The sequence below is a fragment of the Gymnodraco acuticeps genome, unplaced genomic scaffold (assembly GCF_902827175.1).
Source record: "Gymnodraco acuticeps unplaced genomic scaffold, fGymAcu1.1, whole genome shotgun sequence".
NCBI classification, from domain to species: Eukaryota; Metazoa; Chordata; class Actinopteri; order Perciformes; family Bathydraconidae; genus Gymnodraco; species Gymnodraco acuticeps.
This window is the reverse complement of record NW_022990398.1, coordinates 2,477,235-2,492,994: the sequence shown is the minus strand read 5'-3', so window position 1 is coordinate 2,492,994 and position 15,760 is coordinate 2,477,235. Positions and strand designations below refer to the sequence as shown.

The following is a 15,760-nucleotide window of genomic DNA, read 5'->3' as shown; positions in this document are numbered from 1 at the left end:
AGAGCACTAGTCAATTGTCTCTTCCTATTTCAGGTGTACGCAGCATCCAACGTGGAGCTTATCACCAGGACCAGAACTGACCATCTGTCAGACCAGAACAAGAACAAGACAAAAGGTAAGTCGTACTGCAGTGCCTCCTGCCTCGGACACCGGCATCTATTTGTCCATGAGGGGTTTATCATGTGCAGGTGCATTACAGCTGCAGCAGCTGCATTTCTCCATTATCCCCTCTGTGCCCTGTGCGATAAAAGAGTCACTGATGAGTAATCCCTCTCACCTGAGCTCGATGAGATCACCCGAGGCTCCGGCTAACAGCCTGTAACGTTTGCTCCGTGGCTCCGTCTTGTTTTCTGGTTCACATCATAAATCAAACAGGATTAGCCGTCTTCCCTCCCCGGACTGTCGCTGTCTGCAAGTATCAACCATCAAATGTTCCTCTGAGGGTTTGAGTCTCCCGGGTCACCATCTGCATTCTGCTTATATGCAGGACGGAAAGGACTTGGAGACGCTACAGGGACTCCAGGATGAGTCTCTCACTCCATTTGCTCTTTTCTTGTACAGCATTTTGTCAAAACTATTGAGTACTTTGAGAGTGATATCCTAAGAGGGACACATACTGTATCTTGAGACAGATCCAAAATATGGACACGACCAACCACACCACAACAGTGCTGTCATTACTAGTAACAGATGGACCTTTGCTTTTAGCCCTGAGTCAGTTTCTGAGTTAGTGAGGACCACCGCACATCAGTTCTGTCTGAAAGTACAAGCCACACACTAACAAGCTTTTCTTTGCTGCTCATATCTCTCTCATATCTCAATGAGCAGCAGCTGCTAGTATTCCCATGGGCTCTAAAACAAAGAGTTCCTTCAAAGTATGGGCCTGAAATGGTTTGCTCTCAATCAACCATTACTCTCATCGATGGGATCCGACACAAACACATCATTTTCTGAGAGTAACAGCTGTTTAGCTTAGGTTTCACAGGACAGATACTTGTACTTGAAGTAGGCAGGGGCTCAGTCAGAGTAAGTCAAAGTCATGTTAAGGACCAATCAGAACGCATTACATATGAATCAAAATGGTCGGTGGGTTTTCACTCTGTCCAACTACTCCCACACAGTCCTTATGAAGCAGATTGGCTGAGTTTTTTAAAGCTATATTCTTGATATATTATTCAAATTAAAATGATATCATTAATATGTTTTGAAATTAGTTTAGGAGCAAAAGCAGGTTGTTTGAAGATAAACAACTGGGAAGGTTGCTTCAATAGGTTGGAACTGTAACTGATAGTCAAAGATTCATGACGTTTCAATGAGGGGAAAATAGCAGATGTCAATTAATTAATGTCATTTTGAAAAAATCATATCAGAAACAAATTATTATGCCAAGCAGAGGACTTTTATGGGTCTTAAAATGTCTGGAGGGATACTTTAAAATCCAAAGAAGGCAGCTTGATCCTCCCCCACATTTTTTTCTTCTTCCAAGACCAGTTCTCTCTTACTGCTGCAGTCAATCCCTAAAGGCAGAGCTGGTTCTGGACCATTAAAACCCACAGGAGCCTGCTGTTCTTTCAAGACTCCCCTTAAAGTACAGAAAGAACATCTAACTTTTACTGAAGTAATTAACTGTAATACTCAATACACCATTAGCCACCATATACTACAGGTACACAATAAAATACCTGCGCGCATTAACCTGAGCGAGCCTTTTTTTTGTAGTGCTTATGAACTTAGAATTTGTATAATGTTCGTTTGCGTTTGAACAAACTTTATGTATTTACAGTGTAATGATAAACATATATAAGTGTAACATGATTTACACTAGCAACTTACTACATAGGGTTTATATATTGTGATTGTTTATATATTGTAACTTTCAGGTGATGAATCTTTCATGGAATTCATATTACTGCAAGTTTTGGATCCAGATGTTTGGGATATTATTTTAGAGTGATTCTGCTTAAGAGCTGAATTCACTTCAGTTAAATCCTGTTCAGTCCTCTTCATTGTATTCTGGCTCAAGGTTGATGAAAAGTTATCTTGAGTAAAACATTGCAGAGCGAGAGGCACCACAGATTCAACTATAGAGATTTATGAGTGCATGCGTCATCATCTCTTGATAAGCAAGCATCAACAGAAGCTTTGGTTGCTCTGCAGTGACAGTTCATAAGACTCAGACTAGCAGGACAGTGTAACCAAAGGCTAACTCATCACTGCTGTGTGTCTCAGGTGGGAAGACTCCTCTGCAGAACTTCCTGGGGATAGCTGAGCAACACATGGGGCCCAACAACGGGGTAAGTGAACACTTTATTTACATTACATTCCAATTTGCATGATTCTCCAGCGGTCTAGTGTGTTCAATGGGTTGAGAAAATGTCATTAAACCTTTTCAAACCCAATCTAATAAATGAAACACACAGCAGCTGAGCGAGGAACCCCTATGTTTGCACCTAAATGCAGTGATTAATGAGTGTTGCTGCTGGTACTCATGAAAGGTTTTTTTTCACCGTCATAAGAGTCGTGGTCCACTGTGTCGACAGGAGAGCGTGCCTGCAGAGTAAAACTTTGTCAGCCTTTCATAAATTGATGTTTTTTTTGTTTGGTTTATGCTGGAGAGCTTATGACTCATACCTCCTCTTTCGGTTTTTTCTTTCTCCCTTGTTCCCCCTCCCTGTCATCTCTGCTGTTTTCAACGTCATGCCTCTTTATCCTCTCTACACAAGCTTTTTTTGATGTAAAATTAAAATGTTACTAGAGATCTCTTCAATGGCCTCAAAGCAGGCGCACCGTCAAATCATGTCAAAGGCTTGAAGTGTGTGTGTGTCTATTTGATGACATAATTAAAGACTCACAAGGTTAAAACAATACCAGCTACACTCTGTTGCGGCTGGTGATAAACTTTATTGATAGCAATTTTCTTAACAATGATACAAAGAGTTTTACAGAAGAAAATAAAGCCACTGAGAACAAGGCCAAAGGACACGAGCACTGAGGAGATAGATAACAAAAAGGAATGAAGATAAAAATAAATTAGGCATAGAAACAGTCATAATAAAAACATTTATCAAACTTTCCCAATGAGAAAATATGGGATATTTAGGGAGCAAGATACTTGGTGTGTGTCTCAGTTCAGTAGGCAGAGGGTAACACAATGAGGGGGTATTAAGAAACAATACAAACCATGTCCTGAGGAACCAGAATTGCGTCATCTGTGTATTTTGGTGCACTCCAACTGTCAAGTCTCCTCTGTTTTTGGTGCAGTTTCCCCACTTGAAAAAGGGACTTGAGGAATCTACTGGACTTTGAAACAGGATTCCACTCCAATGACACAGCTTTTCTTTTCAGACTTTTATTTCAGCAGTTTACTTAAAGGAGCAGTAGGTACGTTTGAGAAACCGGCTTGAGATACACTTTTTGTTATATTCCATGGAATGCTCTTAACATCCCGATAGCAATGAATATCTGAAGTGCTTTGACAAAAAAATCCATGAAAAAATGTCATCTGTAGAAGCCGTAATACTGTAAAAAGTACAACCAATCAGTTTAGCCGGCCCGGCTAAACGGATTGGATGGCCTACCTGCCTGTCAGCCTCCCATCGGGGCACACACTTATCTCGTGCCCTCATTGGTCATGTGCGCGTTCATGTGTGTTGGAGGAGGGGCTCTATAAGGAAGTGGCAGATTTTCTCCGGTTGTGCATTTTCAAATTCTAGCGATCTCGAGCCCGTTTCTCAAACTTACCTACCCCTCCTTTATTAAACAAACGTCCAATTGCTGAATGGGTCATTTTGTGTAGGTGAAAAACCTTTGAAAACAAGAAAGATGAATTTAGAACTTACAAGTTATCAAGATAAATAAAGCATGTAAATAAAAGCATGTAAACAATACACTTGTTTGGCAACTGCTGCCTCAATTGTTACAAATAGACTGGGCAGACTAAGCACAGAAAAATCAATTTTAAACATGAAAACGTTTCTTTAAACCCAAGCTCTTTTAAAATCTCAGCAGATTGAATTAACTGGACTTTACTAGAAATGTTTTTAACAAATCAAATTAATTATATTAAAACAAGAAAATATTATTTCCTCCATTTTAACAGAAGTATTCAACCAAGATTTTATTAGCAATGTTTTTAATAAATCAAATTAATTATTTGTAACAAGATTATTCCTCTCCATTTTCACAGGAATATTCAGTGAATTAAATTAACAGGATTTTATTAGAAAGGTTTTTAGTAAATCGAAATTAATACTTTTTAAGAATAAATATTTTATTGAATTTATTGTTCTTCTCCAAATCAATTTAACATCCTAAAATCGTATTCCTTTTAACAGCTATCAGAGTAGGCTAATTGTATGATGTTAAATTATAACTATAGGTCCTTATTTTATGCTTTTGACAACAAATAACAGAGCGTCTAAACTCAGAATGTTCTGCAAAATTAGCGCACCAAATTGAAACTTGCATATATCACCAATGACGCGTAGAGTTCTAAAAGGACACGTGGCACACACGCAAACAATTTAACACAACATAAACATGTTAGCGCACCGTGGCTCTGCGGAGCTCTCACACAACATTATGGATCTGAGTGTCTTACCGACTGCCTGTCCTGACTTTGTAGAAATGCCTCCCGTCTACACGCTTCTACCCGGCTCGCACGCACCAACTATTTAACTCCTTCTTCAGGATGCAGCACTGGGCTCTCTGATTAGGGTGATTACAACCAGCTTGCCAGAGGAGGCAGGACCGCCTGCGATCATTTTACACTCGTTTTCTATCCCTATTAATTGGTCATTTGTATTATGAAACATATTTGTAAAGCTAATGATTTAATTTATTAAAATTAAGCTATTTTGTTATTGATATGTATTTTATTTTTCGACTAGTTAGGCTCTGTTTGACTTTACACCAACTGAAAGAAAATTATAAATATGGAAATCATTTCTCTTCTGTTTCTTCAGTAATGGTGGCCTTCCTTTGACAAGTTAACCAGTCATACTTAACAGTCAACACTGAGCTACAAATTAGAGCATTGAACCAACAGAGGCATACTATAATGATGTAAAATACTGGAATTAGAAAACTGCTGAGTCATGTTCTCAAGTCTTTTCTCTTTTCACTGGGCTGCTGCAAATGTCAGTAGGTGAGAGGAAAGCCTTGAAATCCCAGTGGTGGTGGGTTTTTTGTTCCACCACAAAAGAGAAAAGCAAATAGAGCGAGTTTGAAAAGCCAGAAATCTCTACACTTTATAAAGTCATCCGTTAAAGAACGATTTATTCCAACACCAGCAGGGCCAGCAGCCAAACCCTTTTAAACTGTGCAATTCAGCATAAACATATTATGATTACTACTGTATATATTTTAATATAAGTTATACTGTTTATTGTAGTACATTTTTATCTTAACTTCTTATTTTTATATAAATATTTGTTATCTTTTATTGGACATTTTCCAGACTTCTTATGTTTATAAAATTATTGTATTTAATCTTTTTATTGCACATTCTTACCGTTACTTTTATTTTGTGTCAATTAAATTACACTAAAAAGTGTGTTCATTTTCATTTTTTTCAATATAAAACAAGTGTCACAAAATAAATGAATTTTTCTTCTTCTGATTCATATTACTGGTATTGTTTATTAACAGTATACTTTTAATACATTGCATGGATCCTAACTATATTTAAAATGGCATCATATGGCTACATCAAGATTTTTAAATATGTATCATTGACTTCCTGCAGGCTCTTGTGACGCAGATGTCGAGTCCCGCTAAGACCAACCCTGAAGCGCTGACGGCTGAGGAATACTTCAACCCCAACTCGTCTCTGAGTCAGAGGGACATCGGCCACCAGTGCCAGCTCACCACCAAGACCCAGAGGTGACTCAGACAGACAGACAGACAGACAGACAGACAGACACACAGACAGACAGACAGGGACACAGACAGACAGACAGGGACACAGACAGACAGGGACACAGAAAGACAGACACACAGACAGACAGGGACACAGACAGACAGGGACAAAGACAGACAGGCAGACAGCGACACAGGCAGACAGGGACACAGACAGACAGGGTCACAGGCAGACAGGGACACAGACAGGGACACAGACAGGGACACAGACAGGGACACTGACAGGGACACAGACAGGGACAATGACAGGGACACAGACCCTCTTCTCTCAAGGGCAAAGTGCCAGAGCTGACAGACTGATGGACAGAGAGTAGACAGGCTCACACACACAAACAGACAGGTTTTAAATTAGCCGTCTACTATAACTGCTGACCACTGGGATCCTGATGGGAAATGAACACACACATATCTTATTAGCTCAAGACACATGATCTTTCCTTAATAAAGTTGTCCTCATCCATCTGCCAGCCTGCTGTCCGATCCTCTGCCCTGTGTTCCTCTAACGGCCCGACTATTTCCAGTTGTCAGTTCCATTGTCGTTTAATAAAAAGTGACAGGACATTATGAGAATGAAGTGTTGGAGGATTCAGAGCTGCCTCTCACTGCTGTTCTCATAATCTGACAAGTTGAAATATAAGCATTGATTCGCCTCAATTTGAACATGACTCAGCAACTTGTGGACGGTCGCTATATGCTTACGTAATCAATGTATCTGTGTAACTGTGGCCAAAGACTTACATTGCTTCACTGAAGACAGAACAGTTTTTCATCAACAAACTCCATTACTGGTAGTGTTGTGCTAGTTACTGAAAACCAGTAACTAGTTACCATTACTAGTTACTTCATTTCAAAAGTAACTCAGTTACTTTACTAGTTACTTACACCCAAAAGTAATGCGTTACTGTGAAAAGGTCACGTTTCCGTTACTCGAAAAAAGGTCTCACATTAATGCCCTTATAGCCTTCATTTCAGTACTGTTATTGCATTGGAGAATAATACAATCTGTTGATCAACTTCACATGCATTATATGCAATCTGGATTGCATCGATATTAGCTGGCTTTCCATTTTTGTATATTCTTTCTCCAGGTAGTTGGAAAAAGTTTTCCGTCCCATATGCCGTGTGCCGCCCGGACATGCTATCATGCTAACTAGCTCCCTGAAAGCGGGTGACTCCACTGTAGCAATAGCCTGCATGTGTTCTACAACATACCGTGCAATGGCTTTATCGACTTTTCCCTGGCCAGCAGTCCCTTGGTTAAAATCCAGCCGCTGTTGCTTAGGTGGAGGTGGAGTGGCGTCGGCTGAGTCTCTGTGGTCTTAGCTACTAGCTTCGTCCCAGCATGTTGTTTTTGCAGATGTTTTAAGAGATTTGAATTACTGGTTTGGGCAGTAGATAGGATCTTTGACCCGCCAAGACACAACTTACATTGAACTAAAACGTTCTTTTCTTTGTGCTCGACAAAAGTGAAATAGTGAGAATATCTCCAGGTGGAGAAACTAGACTTGAGCTCCGCCGCCGCCATGATAGTCTTGTTAGTAAACAACACAAACACGCCCACAGCCCGTCTCCGCATGTGACACAGGAAGTATCTAAGTACATTTACTCAAGTACTGTACTTAAGTACAGTTCTCATCTCTGTTCGCCTGGCTGTTGACTATATAAAAAAAACTAACGGAGTAACGCACCATGTAGTAACGGTAACTGAGTTACTGAATTTAAAAAGTGACGCGTTACAGTAACGCGTTACTTGTAACGCGTTAGTCCCAACACTGATTACTGGTCACCTCATCAGTATCCTCGTGTGTGTGTTTTGTTTCCAGGTTTAAAGCCAAGTTGTGGCTGTGCGAGTCGCATCCTCTGTCCCTGGCGGAACAAGTGGTGCCTATCATCGATCTCATGGCCATCTCCAACGCACTGTTTGCTAAGCTGCGTGACTTTATCACTCTGCGTTTGCCGCCTGGCTTCCCCGTCAAGATCGGTGAGTGCTGGCCGGGAGAGTGAGATGGATGAAAGATGGAAGGACGGCGGGAGGGAGGGAGGTTAAGATGATGGCTAGTCAAGTAGAAGGGATGATGGGAAATTAAAATAGATCTAAGAAGGATGCTCAGAAATGAAGACAGAGGGATAAAGGGAGCCAAAAGGATAGACAAGTTAGCAATATGCGCCCTATTGTTTATTGGATTATTTTAGTACTTTTACTTTTTATTTTAAGTATATCATATGTTGCATTGTAATGGAGCCTGAGACTTTGAATTTGAATAGCCAAATCTACAATGTAGTTATTGTGCAAATGACAAAAAAGCCTTGTAATCCTTTGAATACAAGAGTTAATATCAAGGCATGCATTGTTATTTGGATGATGAGACCAAATAACTTTTTTCTCTCCCCATTTATTTCTTAAACTGTACTTACAAAGGCAAGAAAGCCCAAAAAGTATCCTTAAAAGAAGATTCAAATGTCATCATCTCCTGTTCTATTCCTCTCCCTGCAGAAATCCCTCTCTACCACATCCTGAACGCCAGGATCACCTTCAGCAACCTGAACGGCTGCGAGGAGGGGACGGGCGTTCGCACGGACAACGAGGTGGGGGTGGAGGGGGACGGCCAGAGGGACCCCCCGAGGACAGACACCCCGTCTCCAGGCAGCGACTCCTCCAGTGTCTCCAGCTCCAGTTCCACCAGTAAGAACACACTCCCAAACACACAGCAGTATTTCCTGTTTCTGACATATTCTTAGCTGATGAAATGACATGCGAGTGTCATCTCAACTGTATATTCTGCAGATTTACTTCAACTAAGTTTCATGAATCTCACTACATCATTTACTGCATAACCTGGGCCATACTTCACTCCGCAAACAGTCTTAACAGTTGTGTTATTAAGTTATGTTCCTTGTGTTGTGTTTGAAATTGTTGCTGGGTCATCATTCACCTTATCACTTCATTTAGAATCCCAATAGCCACGTTAAATCTGCAGCCATGCGAAGAAAGGAGATTTACTGTGGGACAGCAAAGCTCTCTGGAAATCCTTGACGTTATCTAACTTGAGTTATAGTCCTGTGAAAATACAGGCAGTTGAGTAGAGGCAATACATTGGCAAGAGTGAAAGGAAAATGACTTGATGTTTTTAAACTCTTCCTCTCGCTCAGAAAATACTCGTTTTGTCCTCCCTGTTCTTCTCCTTCAGTATAATGTCCTTTACTGTTAGATAACACACCTCTCCATCTCCTGCCCTTTGCCTTCCCCCTGTGTGCTGCAGTGTCATGTCGAGCCGGAGAGATCCCCCCGTGTGTGTTTGAGCCCCCGCCTGGATACTCCATGATGGGGGGGAAACAGAGAGACAGCATGAGGGATGAGGAGGAGGACCTGCTGCAGTTCGCCATACAGCAGAGTCTGCTGGAGGCCGGCTCTGAATTTGATCAGGTGAGCTGACTCTGATAATCTTCTGTTCTGATAACACAGAAACTAACCAGTCGGACATCCCATAACAAGACCTGTCCCTTGGTTACTGTTGCTACGCAAGCTGTCATTCTTGCATGGCATAAAAGGATGTTAACTAAAGGGGAGCCAGGGGCAGTCTTTGACAATATGCTTATTTTGGCATGCATTTATATTCTTTTATATTTGTATGATCATGGATTATGTATTTAAGATTGTTACGTTCCCTCCAAAGGAAGAATATTTTGCCATCATCATTAAAGCATGGCGACACATTTCCAACCCCCCCCCTTTCACTTAGAGTACCTAAAATAAAAGTACTTGTTGTTTTATAATTATTGATGAATAATTGAATCTATTACAGCTGGTAAAGGTGGAGGTAATTTAGTTTTGTATACTGCTGCTTAAACTAGAGTGATGTATATATATTTACTAATTCATTTATATTTGGTATTATCTAATGAATCTGAATCTATAAGTAACTAAAGCTGTCAGATAAATTCAGTTGAATTGGCTTCCAAAAACGTTGTGGAGTATTAGTATAAAGTAGCAGTATCTCAAAATTGTACTCAAGTATAGTTTAAAGAAAACACAAAAATCAAAAACATGGTAAAGCTCTCACAATTAATGGCACTTCACACAATTTAAAATGATAATAGATGCAGATGTACTGCATGGAAATCTTAACCTGTTTTGCCCTACAGACTAGCCATGCCTTGCTATGGCTGCTTCATCATTATTCGACAATTGCATTTCAGTGGAGGGTCTTGTAGGGAGACATTTCCCCCATGATATTCCCAGTAGAAGTTAGAGCAGTAAATTCACCAATAAGTCAAGCCAGAAAAATACAAACACTGAATTGGAAAAAAGGCATCCACTTTTTTGCTAAATGAAAACAATACTTGAGCAAAATCAATAAGAAGAATACTGCATGTGGTATTAAACTCTGCCTCAGGAAAGGTGTTGTTTTGAAATCCCAGAGATGCTGCTGCTGATAGTCCTTGGCCTTATTCCAGAGGAACAGAGGTAAGTATAAATAGTCTTGGTGAGACAAGTCACAGAACATCCTCAGTGTTTTCTCAGCACAGGGGTTGAATGTGGAGGAGGCAGAAGCAAGGTTTCAGCTGAGGATTTGTACAAAGTGTATCTTCCAGTGCTTCAAACTGTGACCATTTTAATTACAGATCTAATTTGGAAGCAGGGACAGGTGTTAAGCGACCACACTGCTGACATTGCATGCAAAACCATTTGAACTAACCTACAAATAACATACTATCTTCTTAAACACACCATTTGCTTTTTTTTATCACAGTTTTCTTTAATTATACTACAGCATGAAACAAATGTAAGCATGTGAGATATATTTATGTAATAGTTTTGTGGTTGTCCAGCTTTTCCAACCTTGGATGTTGCAGGTGCAGAGAGGTAGTCTACATTTACAATGTTGTTATTGTTACATTTGTGGGGAGCTTTCGACATTGTAGAAGAGGGATTTTGAGAATATATAGCATCTTCTTAAAGTAGGTCAAATGGGCGAAATGTTTGACTCAGATGTCTTGAATGTCAGAGTTACTAGCATCACTTGAATGCACCAATATGTGTTTTCCTATATACAATAATCACTGTATTTAAATTGTTATATTATATTATTGTTTACTGTAATATGACCCTAGACAACTTTTAGTTTCAATGATTTCATATTGAATGAAATTGTAATAAAAGGGATAACACATGTTATAATAAATGGTGAGTACAGTATATGTGCAATTTGTTGTGAAATCATGCAAAAGCACCCTTAAACGAGACATTTTTGTTATTGTCAGTATTAATGGTATATTGTGTATTAACAGTGTAGGATTTTACCAGCTGCTTACAGTATCAATATTAAAAACAGTATTAGTGGTTCTAAAGAGCCAGGGCCAGAATGGATTTAGATTTGTTTACATTCAGATATTCATAATTCATAATCAGCTGGCAGCGTCTCTGCTGTTTGTGAGAGGTTCTTCAGTGCACATTAACAGAAAGGAGGATGCTTTTGTTTTACCACTTCTCCTTATCTGTCTACTACCCACTTCCTGTGCTTGCTCTCTGACTTCCTGTGCGGCCTCCTCTTTGTGTCTAGGTGACCATCTGGGAGGCGCTGACCAATAGCAAGCCAGGAACAAACACGCCGTCCTGTGATCCGAGTCGTCTGGAGAGGTCAGTCTCGTTTATTTTATCAGACATAAAACTAGGACGTTTTTATTGATATTTTTGTCATACTTAACAAAGACATTTTTCAACACACTATATTATGATTTCTGATATTTTAAACATTTTATACTACCGGTACATGATATTATATCATCTGATTAAACATATTTTGTTCATCTTCTACTCTTCTTACCTACTTTTTAATAAATGACTGTTTACACCCATTCCACATTTTCCTAACCCCTCTATTCTCAGGAATTAACCAGGAGTTGCATACAGTATGAAGTTGATTAAAAGTTGTTAATATGAAGTGGGCTTTTCTCTTCAAAAGAGCTGTAGTCCTCAAACATATATAATCCTCAAAGACTGTCAGGAGAAAGGAGATATATTTGCTGCCGCTCCTTCACTAATATTAACTTCCTCTCACTTCTGTTATATTGTTATTTTCAGTGTTTTGCACTCTTCCATTGTACATTGTATATCCTTCATCCTGTCTTCCTGTGCTGTCCTCCCGTACTCTATTCTCTTATCCATCCTGCTATTCTCCTCTCATCTCCTGTCTGGTGTGTGTGTGTGTGTGTGTGTGTGTGTGTGTGTGTGTGTGTGTGTGTGTGTGTGTGTGCGTGCGTGTGTGCGTGCGTGCGTGCGTGTGCGCGTGTGCGCGTCATTTAAGTCATTTTAAAGAATTTCGTAAAAGTTAATAGTACAGTAAGTCATATGAAAGTCTTTAAACAAAAGGTATAGTTTTGATCACATACAGTATGTCGTGAAAATTGACTGTATAGGGGGCCTATATTGCATAGACTAAATCATATTATTTTACAATGAAAATAGGCAAACAATATGCCATGAAAATGTCATATTAATTAGTTATGCATGAGTTATGCATCAACAACATGTAATTAAAAAGTTACAGTTCAGAACAAGAGACAATCTTGCGATAGGATCACACCAGTGATAGTTCTCGCTAAAGTAGGTGTTTCCAGGATCGGATCACATTTTGCCATGAAAACACAAACACAGACTCACAAGTTGAATACAACCTGCCTCAGTCTTATATTTGGTTCAAATGGAAATTCCCAAACTACAGTAATGTTAACTAATGCTTGTGTAATCCAGGAAGTATAACCTTTTTAATTCAAACATAATGGCACTCAAAACCCTTTGCTTCTTTAACCTGTGTTCTTCCTTCCTCTCCCTCACCCCAGGACCCCCCAGCACAAGCCCCGCCCCCCCTCCAGCCTCTGCTCCACCCCCTCCAAGAAGCAGCCGTCCACCTGCAGCTATGACGAGCAGCTGCGCATCGCCATGGAGATCTCAGCTCGGGAACAGGACGAGGCGGAAAATCGGCGGCGACAAGAAGAGACGGAGCTACGGCACATCATCGAGCTGTCACTCATGGAGAAATGAGATCTGAGTGGCCCAGCAGGGGTCTGAGGGGAGGGGTCTGGACCAAGGACTCATGGGAGAGAAGGGCAGTGCAGGCTACTTAAACTTAAAGGGAAAATAATCCACCTTTTATGTCAATTGGAGCAATACATTCCTGAGTGTGTGCTATATTGACAGACGAAGTTAACTTCTCCTGCTTGTGGAGCCGTGTTTGCAGTGCCTAAATGTACCAGGATGCATTGCACTGATGCCCTGGGCCATATGTTTTGTGCTGCTAATGCCGTTTAGTCTGGCTCAAATAACGACGGCTAAACATCCAAATCAATACTGTAAATGTATCCTCATCCATTATATCTTCTCCACACATTTTCGGATGCCATGTTTGCTGTCAATAAAGTAAAATATTGTTTAATTCAAGCAAAGACAACAAGGAAATTCTATTTCTGAATGACATTTAAAACAACCCCGAGGCTAGCCAGAGAATTACACACTGTACCAGCCTGTAGTTCTTCCACTGAGTCACTTTAAATTATGCCAGTGAATGCAGGAAGAACATGTATTTTTAGCTCCAATTTCTCTATCAATATAGCACGCACTAATTGCTTCAATTGGCCACATTTACCATCAAAACCGATTTGGACATTCCCATAAAAGTTGGCAAATGTAACGGGAAGTAGGCTACAGTAAACAAAATAATCTCTGTGGTTTTCAGATCACGAAATAGCCTCCTCTTTATTCTCCCATTGCCTTCGCCCGACCTTTCCCATGATGCCACGCGGTGATGCGCCTCAGACAGCCAGAGAGGGACTTCAGTTTCCTCTTTCTGGTGCCACACGGTACTTTTTGTGACAAGTTTACAACCATCCAATACAACAAGTTCAGTGGAATGCCTTCTTGGGTGACTGATGTCTGTGTGTGTGTGTGTGTGGTGTGTGTGTGTGTGTGTGTGTGTGTGTGTGTGTGTGTGTGTGTGTGTGTGTGTGTGTGTGTGTGTGTGTGTGTGTGTGTGTGTGTGTGTGTGTGTGTGTGTGTGTGTGTGTGTGTGTGTGTGTGTGTGTGTGTGTGTGTGTGTGTGTGTGCATATGTGTGTGTGTTTCCAAACCAGCTCTCCGCACAGGGGTCAACAGATCACCTTCAATACTGAACATGTATATTGTAAAGCCAACTCTCTGCTCCGGCACTAACACACACTCTGTTGAGTTGAGTGACAAACCATTTGACTTCCTCAGTTTTGAGGGAAAATGTTTCAAAAAACTGATTGGTATGTTTCTTGTTTTTCCTCACAAAATCCAGATGTACTGTACTAAGCTTGTTGGCGGATCACATATTGACTGTTAATGGATGTAGATGACGAGTTTGAGCACAAGCTAAGCTTTAGTTTTAGCCTGACGTTAGACAGCAGGAGCACAGATATGAGACAGCCAGATAAACACTTTGTGTACTAACTAACATGTATGTGACGGTGAATGAGTTGTGGCCGGCCGTTGTGTAACACACACAATAAAGGGACCTGATAGCGGTTTTCAATCGGATGGTGGAATAGAAATGTTACAGAAAGAGGTTTTCTGTATCTTTGCATCCTCTCACCTTACATGAGCGGATCTTTTCTGTATTTCTGTGTAGTCATGGTCGATGTTTGTACAATATTTCAGCATGGTCTGCACCTGTGTGAGGTTCATTTTGTCTAGCCTGGAGACCTGCAATGGTTAATCAAGCTTTGGCAGGGAACATGTGACCAAAAGAATCACTTTAAAATCTATTGACAGCAATTACCCAAATAGAAAGTTGTTTCCATAAATACAACATGCTAAAGACAAAAGCAAATGTAAAATTGCACATTGAGCAAATGTGAACCTTTCAGTTCCTGGATTTGGAAAGATTGTTCAACATTGCTCTCATAATTGTAAGTAACTTCATGTTGCAGGGTTCAAGGCTAGCCCAACACTGATGAACATGTTTTGTTGCAAGGGACAAGGACGGCTTGTTTATTCCATCTTTTGAAAGAAATGTAACACTCCTATATCAGCACAAACTGAGGATGACCCCCTCTGCCTCCTATCTAATTCCCATTCAGCTTGCCTGGTTGATACAAAAAAGGAAATGTTAATTTTTTTACTTTTAAAGAAATGTTGCAGAAATGTTTTCATGGTGTATGAAGTGAGATCAGATAATGATTCAAATAAAGAAACATCTTTTGGAACAGCATCGCATGAGTGGGTTATTTTTTAATTTATTTTTAAATTACAGCTTCCAATCCCCTGACCCCAAACTAAGACTTCGCTGCAGATTTTCACTGTAAATTAGTTTTACGGTCCCTTTGAGTGAAGGACGGTGACAAAGCCAATTAATTTCTCACGAGATAGGGAACACTGCGGCACCGGAGAGTCTTGATCTGTTTTTAGTAGCTTCCACCTCCATCATCCTCCCTGTGACACGGAGTCCCAGCACTCAGCCGGATCCAAGGGGGGGGGGGGGGGAGGAGGACTTTCAGACTCTGAACCCTCTAAGAAACACCGCCCGGAGCGCAGAGGCTGCTTTCTGCACTTTGGGGGGTGGGATGGAGGGAATTGGATAAAGCAAATGAAATAATGTTTTTAAATGAATCAGCAGTATTCAGCTGCAACTTCTCCACCGCCCTGACTCAGCTCCACATTGTGAATACAATTAGGAAGGTGGGAGCAATGGGCTGCAAGATGTGTGAAGGGAATTTGTAAAGAGTCAGACAAAACAAGGTGTGTCAGTGTCCAATACTTATGGATGCTATATTCTCACTTTAACATCCTGCTACTTACATTTTATTCCCCAGTATTTCAACTACGG

At 40.5% G+C, this 15,760-nt stretch overlaps 1 protein-coding gene across 1 annotated transcript in view; it reads left to right on the top strand.

The window, feature by feature from the left end:
* The window catches only part of ankrd13b (ankyrin repeat domain 13B), a 49,746-nt gene extending 34,606 nt beyond the window's left edge, over positions 1–15,140 (top strand). Inside the window, exons 8-15 of the mRNA XM_034224779.1 lie at positions 34–115; positions 2,230–2,294; positions 5,747–5,883; positions 7,743–7,900; positions 8,414–8,602; positions 9,180–9,343; positions 11,481–11,557; positions 12,760–15,140. Of these exons, the coding sequence (XP_034080670.1) occupies positions 34–115; positions 2,230–2,294; positions 5,747–5,883; positions 7,743–7,900; positions 8,414–8,602; positions 9,180–9,343; positions 11,481–11,557; positions 12,760–12,961 (1,074 nt within the window). The 3' untranslated portion in view covers positions 12,962–15,140. The remainder of the gene's footprint in view (positions 1–33; positions 116–2,229; positions 2,295–5,746; positions 5,884–7,742; positions 7,901–8,413; positions 8,603–9,179; positions 9,344–11,480; positions 11,558–12,759) is intronic.
* Positions 15,141–15,760: the final 620 nt, after the last annotated feature.